Consider the following 19,141-nt stretch of genomic DNA (forward strand, 5'->3'; position numbering starts at 1 on the left):
CCAAACCCAAATTTTCTCTTACCTCACAGGATATGGATTTCTATGCGCATTGGGTGAATAGTCCTTTGGTTTTTCCCTTTTGCACTCTAGCGGCACCAACTTTCAAATTTCAACGGTGAGTGAGATTGATTGCTGCATTTACATCAACCTAAACTGCGAAATTGCTCCAAAAGAAAGAAAAATATCCACACTTTTAGAATAGGCTTCCTAAGAATATTCCCCAAGCATATCTTATCTCCTTAGCTTCCGAAACACTCTTTGGCACCTCACATTGTTCATAGACCAGGGATATATCTAACAAATTCTCTCTGGCATAATAAATCTCACATTGCATATGCAATCAGCAAGCCATTTCCACTCAACTGTCCTGTCAAAAACCATCCTGCCCTCAAATTTGAGATAAAAATTAACCTCTCTCCACTCCTTGTCGGTTCAAATACCTCCCAAACCACCAATGGCAGATCTACTGCTGTCAGCTTTGATTCCAGTAGTGCTGAGGAAAGCGGCAGACTCACTGTTTCAGCGAATCGGAGAGATGTGGGGCATCAATGACCAGCGCGAGAGGCTCCACAACATGCTTCTCGAAATCCAGGCTGTACTTCCTGATGCCGAAGATCAAGGAAATTCTAACGTAGCTGTAAAATCTTGGCTTGAGAAGCTCAAATCAGCTGCTTATGATGCTGATGATCTGCTTGATGAGTTTCGTTACGAGGAGCTGTGCCAGGATGCCGTGAGACATGGCCATAAGGTCGGCAATGTAAGTGCCTTCTTTTCCCTTAAAAGTCATCCTCTACTTTGCTATAATATGAGTGAGAAGTTGAAGAAAGTTGTGGGGAGGGTTGATCGTCTTGTTGTCCAGATGCGGAGTTTTGGTTTTGTCCATGGCCGGAGTCAACAAGTGGCCAATCGGATTAGAACTGATTCTCTTGTGGTTGAATCAAAAGTTGTGGGAAGGGACGAAGATAAAGAGAAGATAGTGCGATTATTGCTCAAAGAGTGTGAAAGTGATGATCTCAAGGTCGTTCCAATTGTTGGCATGGGTGGGCTCGGTAAGACCACTCTTGCTCAGCTGGTGTACAACGATCCTAGAGTTAAAGAATACTTCAACTTGCTATTATGGGTTTGTGTATCTGAAGAGTTCAATATTGGTCATCTTGTTAAATCAATCATTGAATTAATTAAGGGGGAATGCAATATTTCTATTGACAACATGGAGCTGCTCAAGGGACGTTTACGTCAGGAGATAAATGGAAAGCGATATGTTCTTGTGCTAGATGATGTTTGGAATGAGAATGAGGAAAAGTGGATGCAAGTGAGAGATCTATTAAACTGTGGTGATTCTGGGAGTGTCGTTATAGTTACCACAAGGAGCAGTAGAGTGGCTACAATAATGGGTACGGAAGAGAGTTATAATTTGGGATGCTTAGGTGAGGAGGATTCGTGGAGCTTGTTTCACAAAAGGGCATTTAGCAAGGGGGTAAAGGAGTGCCAAGAGCTGGTTGAGATTGGTAGAAAGATGGTTCAGAATTGTCGGGGATTACCTCTGGCCATTAATACACTAGGTAGCTTAATGAGTTTCAAGTTTGAGGTGCGAGAGTGGTCAGCAGTACTTGAAGAAAGCAAGATATGGAAACAAAGTCCTGCTAAAGATGAGGTTTTGCCGGTATTGAAGCTAAGTTATGACCACTTGCCTTCATACATGAAACAATGTTTTGCTTTCTGTGCAGTGTACCCCAAGGATTATGAGATGGAAAAGGAGAAGCTCATCCAATTTTGGATGGCACATGGATTTATTCCATCTGATGGGTTGCGTAGCCTTGAAATGAAAGGCAACGATATTTTTAATGAGTTGGCTTGGAGGTCATTTTTTCAGGAGGTTAGGCATGTTTCATGGAGGTGGAAGGACATCAACAACATAATACATCCAAGGAGAGAAGGATACTGCTCTGAAACCAGATGCAAAATGCATGATCTGATGCACGACCTTGCTCAATCCATCATGGGTGCCCAATGTCACTCCACATTAGAAGTACCAGCAAAGCTTAACCATCCAACTTGGATGATTAATGTCCATCATATTTCAGTGAGGACTCTTCCCATAGATATTAACAAAGTGATTGATTGCTTCCCTTCTATCCGGAGTCTCATTTCATCCAGTCATTATTATGGTTCTAACTATGTCAAAAAAACTGGATTTCGAAGATCGAACTCTCTGCGTATATTAGAATTACATGTAAAACCTATTTGGAAAACTATCTTTACACCCGAAAAAATGAAACACTTGAGATATCTGGAGTTTTCGAACTATGAAATTACATCATTGCCTGAAGCGATAAGCACTCTCTATCTCTTGCAAACTCTAAGGCTCTTTGATTGTTTCGATCTTGAAAAGTTACCAGAAGGTATGCGATATATGAGTAACCTTCGGCATCTCTATATTGATTATTGTTATAATTTGAGAAGCATGCCAGAAGGTTTAGGACAGCTCAAATGCCTGCAAATACTGACAACCTACATTATAGGCACCGATGCTGGTAATGGTATCAGGGAGCTGAATAACTTGAATAATATCCATGGCCAATTGCATCTATACAATATAGGGAAAATTAAAAATATTGTAGATGCAATGGAAGCAAATTTGATAGCTAAACAAAATCTGGAAGATCTGGCATTATGCTGGGGAATGCCAAAGGATCCTCGAAGAGTTAATCCCAATTTACCAAAATCAAATGCTCCGGAGGTGATGCACTGTGATCATTTTGAAGTGTTGGATGCTCTTAAACCTGGCAACAAGTTAAAGGTTTTGAAAATTGAAGAATATAGAGGTGATAAGCTTCCAGATTGGATGACAGAGTACCAGATGCTAGAAAATCTTATTGAAATGTATATAAATGAATGCAGAGAGTGCTCGGAAATACCACCAGTGGAAAAGCTTCCTTTTCTTCGAATTCTCGAGTTAAACCATTTGGATAAGTTGAGGTATCTTTGCAATAGTGAATCCACTAGTGCCGAAGGTGGTGAGCATGCTCGAGTAGCTTTTCCATCGTTAAAATACATGGAATTGTCTGAAATGCCAGAATTATGCAGCTGGTGTGAAGGTGAATTTGGCAACAAGTCATCACTAGCTTTTTTCAAGCTAGAAACACTAGAAGTACACAACTGTCCTCAACTAACTGCAATACCAATTGTACCTTCGCTCATGAGAATGTCTGTTAAAGGAAATAAAAACTTGTCATGCTTTGCAACAGGATTAACTACATTGCATGAGCTGTCACTTGAGAGCCATGATGGAACTGATTCTCTTTCTTTTCAACCTTGGGAGTCTCTCAATTACTTGTGTTTGAAAAAATACAACAATATTGTACCAATAGGGGCTAACGAGGGGGAGGTGAGTATAACAACAAAATGTCGAACTCTGTTTCTGATAGGGTCAAATATTCCATCGAATACGTCCTTGTGGTTCTGGAAGTGTTTTACATTTCTTGATTATCTGTTCATTAAGGAGTGTGACAGTCTTATTTATTAGCCAGAGGAAGAGTTCAGAAGTTTGAACTGCCTAAGAGAGATTCGTGTAATTGGATGTCCAAACTTTCTTGGATCACAACTGCAATCCCCAGTTGGGAGGTCAACCATAGAAGTGCTATTGCCTATGCTTAAAGATCTTAATATCATGAGCTGTCCAAATCTGGTCGAAATTCCCAAATGCTCAACATCTATTCAAGAATTGTATATTTATGAATGTCCAAAACTTCAATGCTTACCAGAATGGTTGGGAAGCATGATTGCTCTCAAAGGGTTAGATGTTATAAAATGTGAAAGCTTGACCTCCTTACCACAGAGCATACGAGGCCTTGCTAGTCTGGAAATGCTTCAGATAAAAGAGTGCCCGAAGATAAGGGTCCTTCCTGAGGGAATGGAAGAGCTTAAAGCACTTAAGATGCTGAGGATTGAAAAGTGCCCACACCTGGAGAGGCATTTCCGAAAGTATGGAAAGTATCGGCGCCTGATTTCTGAGATTCAGATTACAAAATTTGGAGAAGAAAGAAGATCAGACATATTAAAGGATCTCGCAGTACTATCATTTGCATCATGCAAAATCACTTGCTCTTCAGCACGATCCTAAACCAATATATCATAATTACCATCTGAGGTATACTAGATCCAAACTATATCATTTTAAATTATTTTTTAAATGTTTTTCCTTCACTTACAAAGTAGAACGAAGTAGACTTACAAAGTAATATATACATGCATATCAACTGTTACAAACATTGTTCAACAGGAGAGTATCGATCCCCAGTGCTCGAGTGGTACTTATCAGTATATGATTATTGTTCTCTTTTCTTTCTATTGTATTTGATGAAGTCAAAAAGACAAAATTGTTGCATTGTGGACCCTTAAACATGATATATAAGAACGAGCACGAGCAATGCAGTAGACAATAAATTGTTTCCATATGTTTCTCTTTTGTTGCTGATCTGCATTTTTGTTTATGCTAACAAATGCATAATTTTACAGTCATTACTGCTGCACAAAGATTCATATAAATCATTATCTGATATTTGATTTTGACTTAATACACTATTACAGGTTCAGCAAATGCTTCACAATCTAGTAGTAGGTGCATCCCAGGAGGCGTATTTTCTTGTGCGAAACATGTTGCTAGCTGTTTGGTCAGCTTAATCTGAGATGGCCTACACACCTACTGGTAAAAAAAAAATTGTAGATCTGTAGGCATTATGTAGCCACACTTATTGTTTTGACCTGATTTTTTTCTTGTACTTTATGCAGCAATTTAATTTTAGTTGGTGATTGTGGTAGATGTTACCTAATACAACCAAGCTTAACACAATAGCAGAAGTTTTAGTAAAGAGTAAGCACATGAATTCTCTTTTTGCACATGAAAGTTCGTTATATGAAATGGGTTCTGAACTTTTTAAGGGTCCTCCTCAAAAGAGAAGCCAATATTCCACTATATTGGCAAATAACACCCAACATATTTGTATATAACATATATATAATCCTGCAATAAATTCTTTTGGATATTTAAATGCTTCAATCTTAATTGGAGAATTTCTAGTGTGCCCATCTAAACTTCTGAAATAGCTAATTTTCTCATGAAAACAACATAATATCCAATATCCCCACAAAAACTAAACATTCTATTTTCTATCCCCATTTAGTTATTTAACCTTTTAAATAGTTTTTTTTTCTTCTAAATTTGAATTGACAAATATACTTTTTTTTTTAACCCTCCTCTCCCCCACAACAGCATGCTGTACCCATGACTCTGCCATTATGCCGCTCAACAGAATACACATCCCTGTGTATTCTTGTTACCTTTCCATGTATAGCGTAAGAGAGTGGCAAGGGGATTCTTGCTGCTATTACTGTATAACAAAAGAATCAATTGACCACCTTTTCCCTTTTTGCCCTTATGTTCATAGCATTTGGAAATTACTTCTAGATTTTGACATTTTCTCAATGATTTTTTTCAAATGTGAATAAATAAAGAATACATATTTCAGATGCATATGGAAGAATTTTAACAATTGCTCTATTCAATTGTATTCAGTGCCATTCTTTGGACGGACCATTTGATTGGAAAGGAACAAAGCGTGCTTCAACCAAAAGGTACCAAAAAGTTGTGAGATCTTTAGCTTGGCTATTTCACAAATTTATTTGTGGGTAGATGGTTAATTAAGGATTTACATGGGTACATATTATACATTAAATTATATATACCAACAACAGTGGAAAGGAAAACGGGTGGCAATTGCTGTTCGCTAGGAGATACAAATCTCAGACTTCCCAGTTTTGTAATTTTGAGATGTGGTGATCCTTCTGCTTTCTTTCAGAGATTTAGTCAATGATGTGTGCGGTACCGAGTCGGGTATCCCATCTCTTCTTCAATTTAATTAGTTTTAGTGGTATTCCATCTCTTCTTCCAAGGAAACAGGCTTAAGTTTTAGCAAATTGAGAATAATGATGAACATTCCTCATCCTGAAATTCTTAAAGCATGGAAATTGCCGGAGAGAGAGGAGGGTAAAATAAAAAAGAGTATATTTGTAAAAATAACAGGGGATAGAAAAAGAATGATAAGTTGTTGTGGAGATATTGAATATTATGTCATTTTTATGAAAACATTGGTTATTTTAGATGGGCACACTAGTACAAAACAACATCTTTACTGACTGTTAAAAAACTCATTTACTGACTGTTATTGAGACGTCAGTGATGATGCCACCAGTATAGGTACTCAAAATTGACAGGTAAAAAACAGTCAACTGTTTTTTAACCGTCTTTCTTCGATGAGAATACGGATTTGGAATTCAGATTCTGGTCTCCGCACCGTTCGATCAGAATACAGACCAATCCGGTCCATGCATAGGCCTCATTAAATTTGGACGGTTTGGATCTGAAGGTGATAAGGAAGAGAATCGATTTCGGCCGTTGTTGAGTTCGATCCAGCTAAGCCTAAGGCTGAGAAGAAACGCAATCTTCTTAAGCGGCGATCCCATAGGTCTAGATCCCCTAAAGTAACTTAAATTTTGGATCTGCATCGTGACCGTTCGTTAAGAATCTGGGTCAATCTGAGGATCGAAACTCAAAATTTGTGTTACTTTAGGGATCCAAATTTCCCAGGAATGCCCTATTTTTTACGAGTAATTGCATAAGCTAGCCTATGAATACTTGCTGTTCCATCAACTAACTAAAGGCTCATCTTCTTCCTGACAACCACAGGCGCATGAATACTCTTTGTTCAATTAACTAACGATTAACTGACGACAGGCCCATCTTCTTCATTCTCATTAATTATGTTGCACAATGAATAGATATTTAACTCTCTTTCTCATTTTTTTTTTTATGAGTTTGAAAGATTCATTTTTGTGAAGTTTGGGGAACGGATGGTTTGGGCCTAATTATGAAATGTAGGTTTGAAAGATTCAGGTTATAAATTGAGCATTATATTTTGTTATTATTGCTATTATTGTAATTTTTATTATTATTTATTATTTGTGATGATGGTTGTTATTGTTATGGTTGTTGTTATAGAGTTGTTCTTTTAATGCAATTTTGATAGTAATATAACAACACCTTTAAATTCGGGCTTCTTGAATTGCAATCACAAATAGTTTCTAACAACTAGATTCTATTTGATCGGGTTTATTATCTTATCATATTAGAATTATAGTTAAAACTTTTTAAAAAAAAAAAGAAAGAATGATAAGAATTAAAAGTATATGTACTGAATTTTAAAGTTCTTCATAATATATAATACTATCTCTCTCTCTCTCTCTATATATATATATATATATTGGAAATATTGAAATCATTAGAATGTTGAATTGTTCCAACGGAATACTCTACATAATTAAAATGTTAGAATGTTGAATTGTAGCCGATTTTTTTATATATATCCAAAAAATAAATAAAATTTTAAAAAATAACCAACTAGCTATTGAAATTGCAAAACTACCTAAACCGGTTAACCAATAACCAGACTCAAATCAAATTTCCGGTCCTCCATTTCCTAGACCCGTTGAAATAGTCCGGTTAACCATTAACCGGAAATTTGATTTGAGTCCGGTTATTGGTTAACCGGATTTGTGCATTTGTGCTTTTTTTTTTTAAAACAGAATTTTTTTTTTATTTTTTGTATTAAAATATTAGAAATGTTGAATATATTTCTTTAAAAATAGATGGAATACAATATAATTTGATTTATTAGAAAGACTGCAACAAATAACTCGGACCAATATTTTTCAGGCGGGATTTTTCGCAGCTGTAAGAAAAATTAATATATTTCTTTATGTGCTATTGCAAAAAAATAAAAATGCTTAGATTCTGAGTTATTGATCCCGGTTCAAAAGTCACTTCTAGGTAATCCAGAAAATATTGTGATCCATTTAGTACATTTAATTAATAAAAAGTTGTATCTATTTTTGAAAAAAAATAAAAACTTTAATTTATTTAATGATTGTTTTTCAAAAAAAATTCTCAAAATAGATACAACTTTTTATTAATTAAATGTACTAGATGGATCACAATATTTTCTAGATTACCTAGAAGTGACTTTTGAACCGGGATCAATAACTCAGAATCTAAGCATTTTTATTTTTTTCGAATAGCACATAAAGAAATATATTAATTTTTCTTACAGCCACGAAAAATTCGGCCTGAAAAATATTGATCCGGGTTATTTGTTGCAGTATTTCTAATAAATCAAATTATATTGTATTCCATCTATTTTCAAAGAAATATATTCAACATTTCTAATATTTTAATACAAAAAAAAACAATTTTGTTTTCAAAAAAAAAAAAAGCAAAATGCACAAATCCGGTTAACCAATAACCGGACTCAAATCAAATTTCCGGTTAATGGTTAACCGGACTATTTCAACGGATCCGGGAAATGGAGGACCGGAAATTTGATTTGAGTCCGGTTACTAGTTAACTGGTTTGAGTAGTTTTGCAATTTCAACAACTAGTTGGTTATTTTTTAAAATTTTATTTATTTTTTGAATATATATAAAAAAATCGGAATTGTAGGGTATTTTATACAATAATACCTAATGAAGTATGTATATTGTTTCAATAGATTGTTTACACCCCCAATTCCGGGTACTTTTATAGATTGTTTCACTTTTTGGATTTCTAGTAGAATTAATTTAATGTTGTTTTTTTTTTCTAGTTTTATTATTATTAATCTTCATATTAAATGTTGAGTGAGGCTATGGTAATATGCATTGTGCCCGCGCTATGGAATCATATGTCCGATTTTAAGATTCAAATTGTCGATTTGAATTGTTCAATTTTCATATGACATTGTACTTGCAGACCAAATTTTGCATTTTTTTTAAATATTTTACTATTTTTTAAAAAGTTAAAAATTCTGAACCATCCAAAAGCACTAATTAATTTCCATTTTTTCATGGAGTATTTCCTCTTCCTCTCTTTAATTATATTAGCTAGCTAGTGAAAAGTTTCTTTCTGATCATCGGTATCAAATCACGAGGCAAAATAATTAAAGACTTTAAATTACTGATTAAGATGTAGTCCCTTCGTTTCTTGACTCTTGAGGCCAGGGATCATGCTCATGAATCTTCTTCATGCACGACTCTTCAACTTAATTAATTCATTTATTGCATTGATATATTTCTATTATCTCTTTAGCATAGATTCAGTAACGTTGTGTTATTATTTTTCATAGTAAATGTTTATTAGGTCATTGGAAAACCTCACAAAACACAGCTGAAAAAACATTGAAATTCTTCCGGACATGATATATTTTGATAAAAAGATATTAAGTGCAAACAAGAGCAGCCACAGAAATAAATTATTTTTTCCCTCAAATAATAATGCCTACGCCTAAATAACATATACGGTGAAATTCACGTATCCCCTTCAAAAACTTTAATATTACGTATTTTCCCCTTTAAAACTAATAATTACATATTTATCCTTTAAAATTTTAGATACTCGGGATATTTATCCAATTCATTATATTTAACATTAATTTTATATTAATTCCTATTTTACTCTTATAAGAATTGAGACAAATTAGTTCTAGTGTCTATCTCTACCGTCGGATCGTAGTGTTAAGATTTTGTGCCATCAGATAGATCATGCTGTGTATCTTTCTTTATTATTTGAATCAATCCAGTACGATAAAGGAAAAAAAATCTTTAATTGAAGTATCGGCTAATGAAAGGTTGCTTTCTGATGATCAGTTAGGCAAATTAATTAGTAACTTAATGACTGATAAAAGCTAAGTCTAATCTTCTTTATTCACGACTCTTCAACTTTAACTTGTTGGTCACAAGAGAAAGTTTCTATAGTTTAGGTATTGTCAAGGATGATAGCTTTACAGTTGAGTGCAATTTACAAATCCTTGAGCCATCCAGAGAAGAAGTAAAAGACAATAGCTCCATCTCTGTGCCTCCATCCAATATGCACCAACATTTCCATCATTTGCTGCAAAGTGGAGAAGGTACCGACATCTGCTTTAAGGTAAAAGGTAAAACATTTTCAGCCCATCGAATTATCTTAGCCTCCCGTTTATCGGTTTTTCGGGCTGAACTTTTTGGCTCTATGAGTGAAAGCAAAGCTAAGTGCATTGAGATTCAAGATATGGAGCCCCAGATTTTCAAGGCCATGTTGCAATTTATATATACTGATCACATGTTGCCTCCAAGTGATAGTGATGACGACCATACCGACAAAGGCGTGGATGAAGATATCACGGCTCAGCATTTAATTGTAGCAGCTGATCGGTACGATTTGGACAGATTAAGGCTCATTTGTGAGGAGAGGTTAGCCAAGAAAATTAGTGCTGACAATGTGGTAACGACACTGGTGTTAGCTGCGCAACATAACTGCCAACAACTCAGAGAAATATGTCTCAACTATATTTCTTCTTCTAAGATTTTGCATAGTTTCACAGAAACTGATGTATTTGCAAGCTTTATGGTGAGTTGTCCATCAGTTTACAAGGAGCTTCTGGTAAAGGTTGACAGCAACAGGAGAACCTGAGATGGTTATATATGAATGTGTTAAATCTGTTTGTTATGTTATTTAAGTTTGTTGAAGTACTTTATAATTTAGATGAAACTTGTTATTTCTTCATTTAATTCTTAGTAAGATATATGTTGTCTTTTATACCTAATTAATTTCTGGTTAAATCGTGTTATTTGTTATAATTTAGATAATTGTGATAATTTTTTAATTTGATATAAAAATGTATGTGTTTTGTGTGTTGTGATGATTTCCATTTTCAAGAATTACTTAAATACTCGGTAGAAATATATAAAATTAATTTCTTACATTAATAATACAAGATTTGAAAATATATCTGTCCCTGAAAAATGTGAGGTCCATAAGTGCTCGTCTAATTAATTTGCTATTTCAATATTTTTTTAATTTAGTGAATCGTTATCCAAAATATAGAAAAATTCCTCCATGACATGTCTTGTTTCTTTACCTGAAATTTTGTTCTCTTGTTAATTAAGGTTAATTTTAGGTGCACTTCATAATTAGTTTACTTGAACACATTTTGGGTTCTCTTGTCCAGATCAAGTTTAATTTGTGTAGATGAGTTTTATAAATTAAATGTCCTAGAAGGATCACAATATTTTCTAAATTACATAGAAGTGACTTTTGAACCGGAATCAATAACTCAGAATCTAAGTATTTTTTTTTTTTTTCCAATAACACATAAAGAAATATATTAATTTTTCTTACAGCCGCGAAAAATCCGGCCTGAAAAATATTGATCCGGATTATTTGTTGCAGTCTTTCTAATAAATCAAATTATATTATATTTCATCTATTTTTAAAGAAATATATTCAACATTTCTAATATTTCAATACAAAAAATAAAAAAAATAAAAAAATTTCTGTTTTTAAAAAAATAATAAAAAAATACAACTTTCAGATATGTTATTTAAAAAAAAAACTTTCCGGTGAATGGTTAACTGGATATATTGTTTTGAGTCCGGGAATCCATTAACCGGAAATTTGTCACAAATCCGGTTATTGGATAACCGGATTGGGTATTTTCCGAATTTCATTCAAACAGTGAGTAGATTCTGTAATTTTATGTTTTTTTTGGGTATTATAAAAATTTCGGATTTTGAAATGTTTGGTATAGTTTTCAAAAATCATAACATTTGGTGACATAACATTTCATGGACCGAGACAAGCCATTATCTACTCCATTTTCTTCTCTCAGAGAAATCGGGTTTTGTTGCTGCAAGAAAATATGGAGAGCGTATCCTCTGCGGAGGTTTTACCTGCGGTGTTGTGGTGGTTTTGATCTGGTCCGTTCGTTTCGGATTGGACAGGCTGGATTAAGGGTTCACCAAATTTTGAGTTTTTTTAAAATTCGGACAAGATCTGATCTGGTCCGTCCGATCCGAAACGAACGGACCAGATCAAAACCACCGCACAGCACCGCAGGTAAAACCTCCGCAGAGGATATGCTCTCAGAAAATATGTCAAGGGGCTTGACCGCTTGAGTCCCTAAACCCGAAACCCGAAACTCAAAAACCTGAAACCCTAAACCCGGAAGCCAAAACTCAATCCCAAAACCCAAAAGTCCGAAATCCAAAACCCCGAAAACTTTATGATTGAGGTGGCATCCATGCACGGTGTGAAGGGCCGACCTAAAGATAAAGGGGAGATTGGGGTTTGGATTCGAGGAAGAAAGATTGGGGCAATCGGGGTTAGAATTTCTCCTGGAATCACATGTCATTGATTTGCATTTAATATTGATAACGATTTGAAGTGGTACGAGAATATCGTGCTATGTGGAATTGAGGGTAAAGGGTTTACTTTTTTGGGGAGAGAGGTGAGTAGGGTGTTGCCGAGTGATGATGTCATTCATGATCAATTGATTCAAGGTTTGGCAAGAATATTTAGATTTTCAGATATTTAATAAAACATGATTTGCCAATATTGTAAGGACAAAGCTGGGTTCAATTTTTCTTTTATTGGATGTTTAATATCTGTATCAGTTATTTGTTTATTGTTGTTTGAGACTATGATGCTTCAAATCAATGTAACCTTTCAAGCAAAAAGGAATCCTATCAATAGATTTAATTCTAATTGGTGAGTTTTGCACTCTTGCTTTATTGTGTTCATCCAATACTAGTACAATTTTATAGTTATTGATTTTTTGAGCATCTTCCAGACTGGACTGACCACATTGTAATACAAGGACATAAGCTCTATTTTAATGTTCTTTTGGTTAATTGTTTGAGGTGGCCAAGTATACCAAGTTAAAGAAATTATAAGCTTGTGGGAGTTAACAAAGAACATGCAATTATGAAATCATGGTTGCATTTTTGTTTTTGAATTTCTTGTTGTTGCTTTCATGTTGGTCCTGTTTAGGTTTTTCATCTATATTTTTTTAGGTTTTTCCTCTATATTTTTCCACTGGTGGTTCAGGGTTGTTGACATGTTATTTTCTTTGGTACACCTAGTTTGATTTCTCTGTGACAACTTTAGCCAATATAATTGGTGGGATTAGTTCCCTTCTTTTGATATCTGAGTCAGTAGACGGACCTCTCTTGTCAGTAATGTGCATCAGCAACTATCACTGATAATTTGGGCTTTGATAATTCGGTAGATAAAAATTACCATAAGCTAATAATGCAATGTCCAATATATTTAATTTTAACTGATAGTGATACATATATATTATTAATACGTTAGCCTATAACCAAGAGTCCATCATTTCTTCTCTCTCACATGGAAAACAATAAAATATATACATATGGACCAGGAGAAACCTAACACGTTCTCTATTGAACAGTAATTCTCACACTAATATTGCAATCATCAAACCATTTCCTGTGACCATATTCTCTGTTCTCTCTAAAACCATCCTACTCTAAAATTTGAGATACAAATTGACTTCCCTGCACTCCTTGTCAGTTCAAGTACCTTTCAAACCGCCAATGGCAGATCTACTGCTATCAGCTTTGATTCCAGCCGTGCTGAGGAAAGCAGCAGATTCACTGTTTCAACGGATCGGGGAGATGTGGGGCATCAATGACCAGCGCGAGAAGCTTCACAACATGCTTCTCGAAATCCAGGCTGTGCTTCCCGATGCTGAAGAGCAAGGAAATTCTAACGTGGCCGTGAAATCTTGGCTTGAGAAGCTTAAGTCAGCTGCTTATGATGCTGATGATCTGCTTGATGAGTTCTTCTATGAGGAGCTCCACCAGGATGCCGTGAGACGTGGCCATAAGGTCGGCAATGTAAGTTCCTTCTTTACCCTTGAAAGTCATCCTCTACTTTGCTATAATATGAGTGGGAAGTTAAAGAAAGTTGTGGGGAGGGTTGATGGTCTTGTTGTCCAGATGCGGAGTTTTGGTTTTGTCCACGGCCGGAGTCAGCAAGTGACCAATCGGATTAGAACTGATTCACTTGTGATTAAATCAAAAGTTGTGGGAAGGGACGAAGATAAAGAGAAGATACTGCGATTATTGCTCGAAGGATGTGAAAGTGATGATCTCAGGGTCATTCCAGTAGTTGGCATGGGCGGGCTCGGCAAGACCACTCTTGCTCAGCTGGTGTACAATGATCCTAGAGTGAAAGGGTACTTCAACTTAACATTATGGGTTTGTGTGTCTGAAGAGTTTAATATTGGACATCATATTAAATCAATTATTGAATTAGTTCAGGGGGAATGCAATATTCCTATTGACAACATGGAACTGCTCCAAAGGCGTTTACGCCAAGTTTTAAGTGGAAAGAGATATGTTCTTGTGCTAGATGATGTTTGGAATGAGGATGTCGGTGAGTGGGAACGGTTGAGAGATCTATTAAACTGTGGTGAATCTGGGAGTGTCCTTGTAGTTACCACAAGGAGCGGTAGAGTGGCTACAATAATGGGTACGGTAGAGAGTTATAATTTGGGATGTTTAGGTGAGGATGATTCATGGAGTTTGTTTCACAAAAGGGCATTTAGCAAGGGGGTAAATGAATGCCAAGAGATGATTCAGATTGGTAGAAAGATGGTTCAGAATTGTCGGGGATTGCCACTGGCTATTATTACACTAGGTAGTTTAATGAGTTGTAAGTTTGAGATGCGAGAGTGGTTGGATGTACTCGAAGAAAGCAGGATCTGGAAACAAAGGCGTGCTAAAGATGAGGTTTTGCCAGTATTGAAGCTAAGTTATGACCACTTACCTTCATACATGAAACAATGTTTCGCTTACTGTGCTGTATACCCCAAGGACTATGAGATGGACAAGGAGAAATTGATCCAGTTCTGGATGGCAAATGGATTTATTCCATCTGATGGGTTGTGCAGCCTTGAAATGAAAGGCAGTGATATTTTTAATGAGTTGGCTTGGAGGTCATTTTTTCAAGAGGTCAGACATGTCTCATGGAGGTGGATAGACAACTCTGGATATCGAACGAGAGAAGGATACTGCTCTGAAACCAGATGCAAAATGCATGATCTGATGCACGACCTTGCTCAATCTATCATGGGTGCCAAATGTCTCTCCACATCAGAAGTACCAACACAACTTCACCATCCAATGATTAATGTCCATCATATTTCAATAAGGACTCTTCCCATGGATATTAACAAAGTGATTGATTACTTCCCTTCTATCCGGAGTCTCATTTCGTCCAAACGTTACTTTGGTTCTAATTATGTCAAAGAAAATGGATTTCTAAAATCAAACTCTTTGCGTATATTAGAATTACATGTACGACCTATTTGGAAAACTATCATTACACCCGAAAAAATGAAACACCTGAGATATCTGGAGTTCTCGAACTATGAAATTACATCATTGCCTGAAGCGATAAGCACTCTCTATCTCTTGCAAACTCTAAGGTTCATTCGTTGTTTCAATCTTAAAAATTTACCAGAAGGTATGCGGTATATGAGTAACCTTCGGCATCTCTATATTGAACATTGTTATAATTTAAGAAGCATGCCAGAAGGTTTAGGACAGCTCAATTGTCTGCAAATACTGACAACCTACATTATAGGCACCGATGCTGGTAATAGTATTAGGGAGCTGAATAACTTGAATAATCTGCATGGCCAGTTGCATCTGTACAATATAGGGAAAATTAAGCATATTGTAGATGTAACAGAAGCAAATTTGATAGCTAAACAAAATCTGGATGATCTGGCATTATGCTGGGGAATGCCAATGGATCATCGAAGAGTTGATTTCAATTTACCAAAATCAAATGCTCTGGAGGTTATGCACTGCGATCATCTTGAAGTGTTGGGTGCTCTTAAACCTTGCAACAAGTTAAAGGTTTTGAAAATCGAAGAATATAGAGGTGATAAGCTTCCAGTCTGGATGAGAGAGTACCAGATGCTAGAAAATCTTATTGAAATGTATATAATTGAATGCAGAGAGTGTTCAGAAATACCACCAGTAGAAAAGCTTCCTTTTCTTCGAATCCTCAAGTTAAAACATTTGGATAAGTTGAGGTATCTTTGCAATAGGGAATCCACTAGTGCCGAAGGTTGTGAAGATGCCCGAGTAGCTTTTCCATCGTTGAAATACATGAAATTGTCTGAAATTCCAGAATTATGCAGCTGGTGTGAAGGTGAAGTTGGCAACAAGTCATCACTAGCTTTTTTCAAGCTAGAAACACTAAAAGTACACAACTGTCCTCAACTAACTGCAATACCAATTGTACCTTCGCTCATGAGAATGTCTGTTAAAGGAAATAAAAACTTGTCATGCTTTGCAACAGGATTAACTACATTGCATGACCTCTCACTTGAGAGCCATGGTGTAACTGAATCTCTTTCTTTTCAACCTTGGGAGTCTCTCAATAAGTTATGTTTGGAAAAATACAATAGTATTGTACCAATAGGGACTAACGAAGGGGAGGTGAGTATAACAACAAAATGTCGAACTCTGATTCTGATAGGGTCAAATATTCCATGGAATACGTCCTTGTGGTTCTGGAAGTGTTTTACATTTCTTGATTTTCTGTTCATTAAGAAATGTGAAAGTATTATTTATTGGCCAGAGGAAGAGTTCAGAAGTTTGAATTGCCTAAGAGAAATTCGTTTAATTGATTGCCCGAACTTTCTTGGATCACAACTGCAATCACCAGTTGGGAAGTCAACAATAGAAGTGCTATTGCCTATACTTCAAGATCTCATAATCATGAGATGTCCAAATCTGGTTGAAATTCCCAAATGCTCAACATCTATTAAAGTATTGAATATTTGGGAATGTCCGAAACTTCAATTCTTACCAGAATGGCTGGGAAGCATGGTTGCTCTCAAATATTTGAGAATTACGGAATGTGAAAGCTTGAACTCCTTACCACGGAGCATAGGAGGCCTTGCCAGTCTAGATATGCTCTACATCATTGGCTGCCCCAACTTGGCATATCTTCCAGAAGGAATGGAAGGGCTTAAAGCACTTGAGCAATTTAGGATCCAAGAGTGCCCAAAGATAAGGGTTCTTCCTGAAGGTCTGTTGCAACAGCTAAAGAACCTCAATCAACTATGGATCAAAGGTTGTCCCCATCTGGAGAGGCATTTTCGAAAGTATGGGAAGTATCGACACCTGATTTCTAATATTCAACTAACAAAATTTGGAGAAGAAAGAAGATCCAACATACAAAGGATCTCGCACTGTCGTTTCCATCGTGCAAAATCACTTGCTTTTCAGCATGATCCTAAACCAATATATCATAATTGCCATATGAGGTATATTAGATCCAAACTATATCATTTTAAATTATTTTTTAAATGTTTTTCTTTCACTTCCCAAGGGCAGTCTTGTAGCATCTTTGTTTATGCTAACAAATGCATAATTTTACAGTCATTAGTGTTGCAAAAAAATTCATATATGCTTGTAGGAGAAAATCATTATCTGATAGATGATGCTAACTTAATACACCCTCACAGGTTCAGCGAATGCTTCACAATCTGGTAGTAGATGCATCGTGGGAAGAGTATTTTCTTGTGCGAAACATGTTACTAGCTGTTTGGCCAGCTTAATATGAGATGGTCTACACAACTATTGGTAAAAAAATTGTAGATCAGTAGGCATTCTATAGCCACACTTATTGTTTTGACCTGAGTTTTTTTTCTTATACTTTATGCAGAAATTAAATTTAGTTGGTGATTGGGGGAGATGTTTCCTAGTACAACCAAGCTTAACAAAATAGCAGCAGTTCTAAGAAAGAGTAAGCACATGAATTGTCTCTTTTCCCACATGAATTGTCTCTTTTTGCACATTAAAATTTGGTATATGAGATGGGTTCTGAACTTTCTTAAGGGTCCTTCTCAAAAGAATACCCAATATTCCACTATATTGGCAAATAACATCCAGCATATTTGTATATGGTATAATCCTGCAAAAAAAAAAATTTGATATTTTAAATGCTTCAAATTTAATGGGAGAATTTCTAGTGTGTCCATCTAAACTTCTTAAACTTCTGAAATAGCCAATTTTCTCATGAAAACGTCATAATATTCAACATCCCCACAAAAACTTAACATTCTATTTTCTATCCCCTTTTAGTTAACCTTTTATTTAGTTTTTTCAAAATTAATTGAATTGACAAATATATATATATGGCAAAGGCTTCTATGGACATAAGGACCTATTTGTTTTTTTACCCTCCTCTTCCACAACAGCTTGTTGTATCCATGACTCTGCACATCCCCTTTGTATTCTTGTTATTTTTCATATGTAGCAAAAGAGAGTGGCAAGGGGATTCTTGCTGCTGTTCCTGTATAACAAAAGAATCAATTGACCACCTTTTCCATTTTTGCCCTTATGTTCATAACATTTGGATATTGCTTCTTGATTTTGACATTTGCGTAATGATATTTACAAATGCGAATAAATAAATAATGCATATTTCAGATGCATATCAGAGAATTATAACAATTGCTCTATTCAATTGTATTCAGTGCCATTCTTTGGACGGACCATTTGATTGGAAAGGAACAAAACGCTCTTCAACCAAAAGGTACCAAAATGTTGTGAGATCTTTAGCTTGTCTATATCACTAATTTATTTTTGGGTGGATGGTTAATTTATATATGAAAATCCCAACTTCTAAAAATACATGTACATGGGGTCTGATTTTGTAGGAATACTCAAAACTGACTGGTATAGCCATGGGTTCATAGACCTCAATACATATGGTTGCGTAATTTTGTTTCCTCTTGTTTCTTTTAAGCTTTTACTCATATTATTCTCTTTATAATTAAACCCTAACTTGAGTTCTTGTACTAGGTTTCCCTATTTGCACACCAACTATTCTGAATTTCTAGAAAGCATCACCAACTCAGAGTTGGCTGATGATGTAGCATCTGGTGGGCTTGACTTCCTTGCCCCAATCCATTTGCAAAGGTTCATTTTCTTCTCAGTAAATCAGGAATTTGTTCAAACTTCTAATAAAAGCAATGATCATTATGTTGCATTAGATGATAAAAGTTATCAAAGTTGAATTGATTGGTAGAATGAAAATTTGAATTCTTATCAGATTAATTTAATTTATATAATTTTGTTTATTAATTTGATAATATTTACTCTGGCAGCATATACCTGCACCTCCTTATTAATACTTTAATGCATTAATTTACATGTGAAATACCTCAAAATGAGAAAAAGA

The 19,141-nt window shown here is 35.4% G+C and overlaps 3 protein-coding genes, 1 long non-coding RNA gene and 1 pseudogene across 4 annotated transcripts; all 5 read left to right on the forward strand.

Moving 5' to 3' along the window:
• The first annotated feature begins 377 nt into the window (after positions 1 to 377).
• Positions 378 to 3,656, forward strand: LOC144550153 (disease resistance protein RGA2-like). Its single transcript, XM_078298525.1, has one exon. It carries the CDS (start codon positions 455 to 457, stop codon positions 3,524 to 3,526), a length of 3,072 nt encoding a protein of 1,023 aa, XP_078154651.1. The 5' UTR covers positions 378 to 454; the 3' UTR covers positions 3,527 to 3,656.
• Positions 3,657 to 4,123: 467 nt separating this feature from the next.
• Positions 4,124 to 5,944, forward strand: LOC144550156 (uncharacterized). The gene is made up of 3 exons (XR_013510135.1): positions 4,124 to 4,150; positions 4,591 to 4,708; positions 5,576 to 5,944. It is a non-coding gene; the product is annotated as an uncharacterized LOC144550156 (long non-coding RNA).
• Positions 5,945 to 10,096: 4,152 nt separating this feature from the next.
• Positions 10,097 to 10,537, forward strand: LOC144550150 (BTB/POZ and MATH domain-containing protein 1 pseudogene; annotated as a pseudogene).
• A 2,827-nt stretch (positions 10,538 to 13,364) lies between these two features.
• Positions 13,365 to 13,853, forward strand: LOC144550151 (disease resistance protein RGA2-like). The gene is made up of 2 exons (XM_078298523.1): positions 13,365 to 13,767; positions 13,821 to 13,853. Exons 1-2 carry the CDS (start codon positions 13,465 to 13,467, stop codon positions 13,851 to 13,853), a joined length of 336 nt encoding a protein of 111 aa, XP_078154649.1. The 5' UTR covers positions 13,365 to 13,464.
• Positions 13,854 to 13,884: 31 nt separating this feature from the next.
• Positions 13,885 to 17,448, forward strand: LOC144550152 (disease resistance protein RGA2-like). The gene has a single exon (XM_078298524.1). The coding sequence runs from the start codon at positions 14,047 to 14,049 to the stop codon at positions 17,446 to 17,448; it is 3,402 nt and encodes a 1,133-aa protein (XP_078154650.1). The 5' UTR covers positions 13,885 to 14,046.
• The last annotated feature ends 1,693 nt before the right edge of the window (positions 17,449 to 19,141 follow it).

This window comes from Carex rostrata, unplaced genomic scaffold, assembly GCF_964058835.1.
Source record: "Carex rostrata unplaced genomic scaffold, lpCarRost1.2 SCAFFOLD_224, whole genome shotgun sequence".
In the NCBI taxonomy this organism is placed as follows: Eukaryota; Viridiplantae; Streptophyta; class Magnoliopsida; order Poales; family Cyperaceae; genus Carex; species Carex rostrata.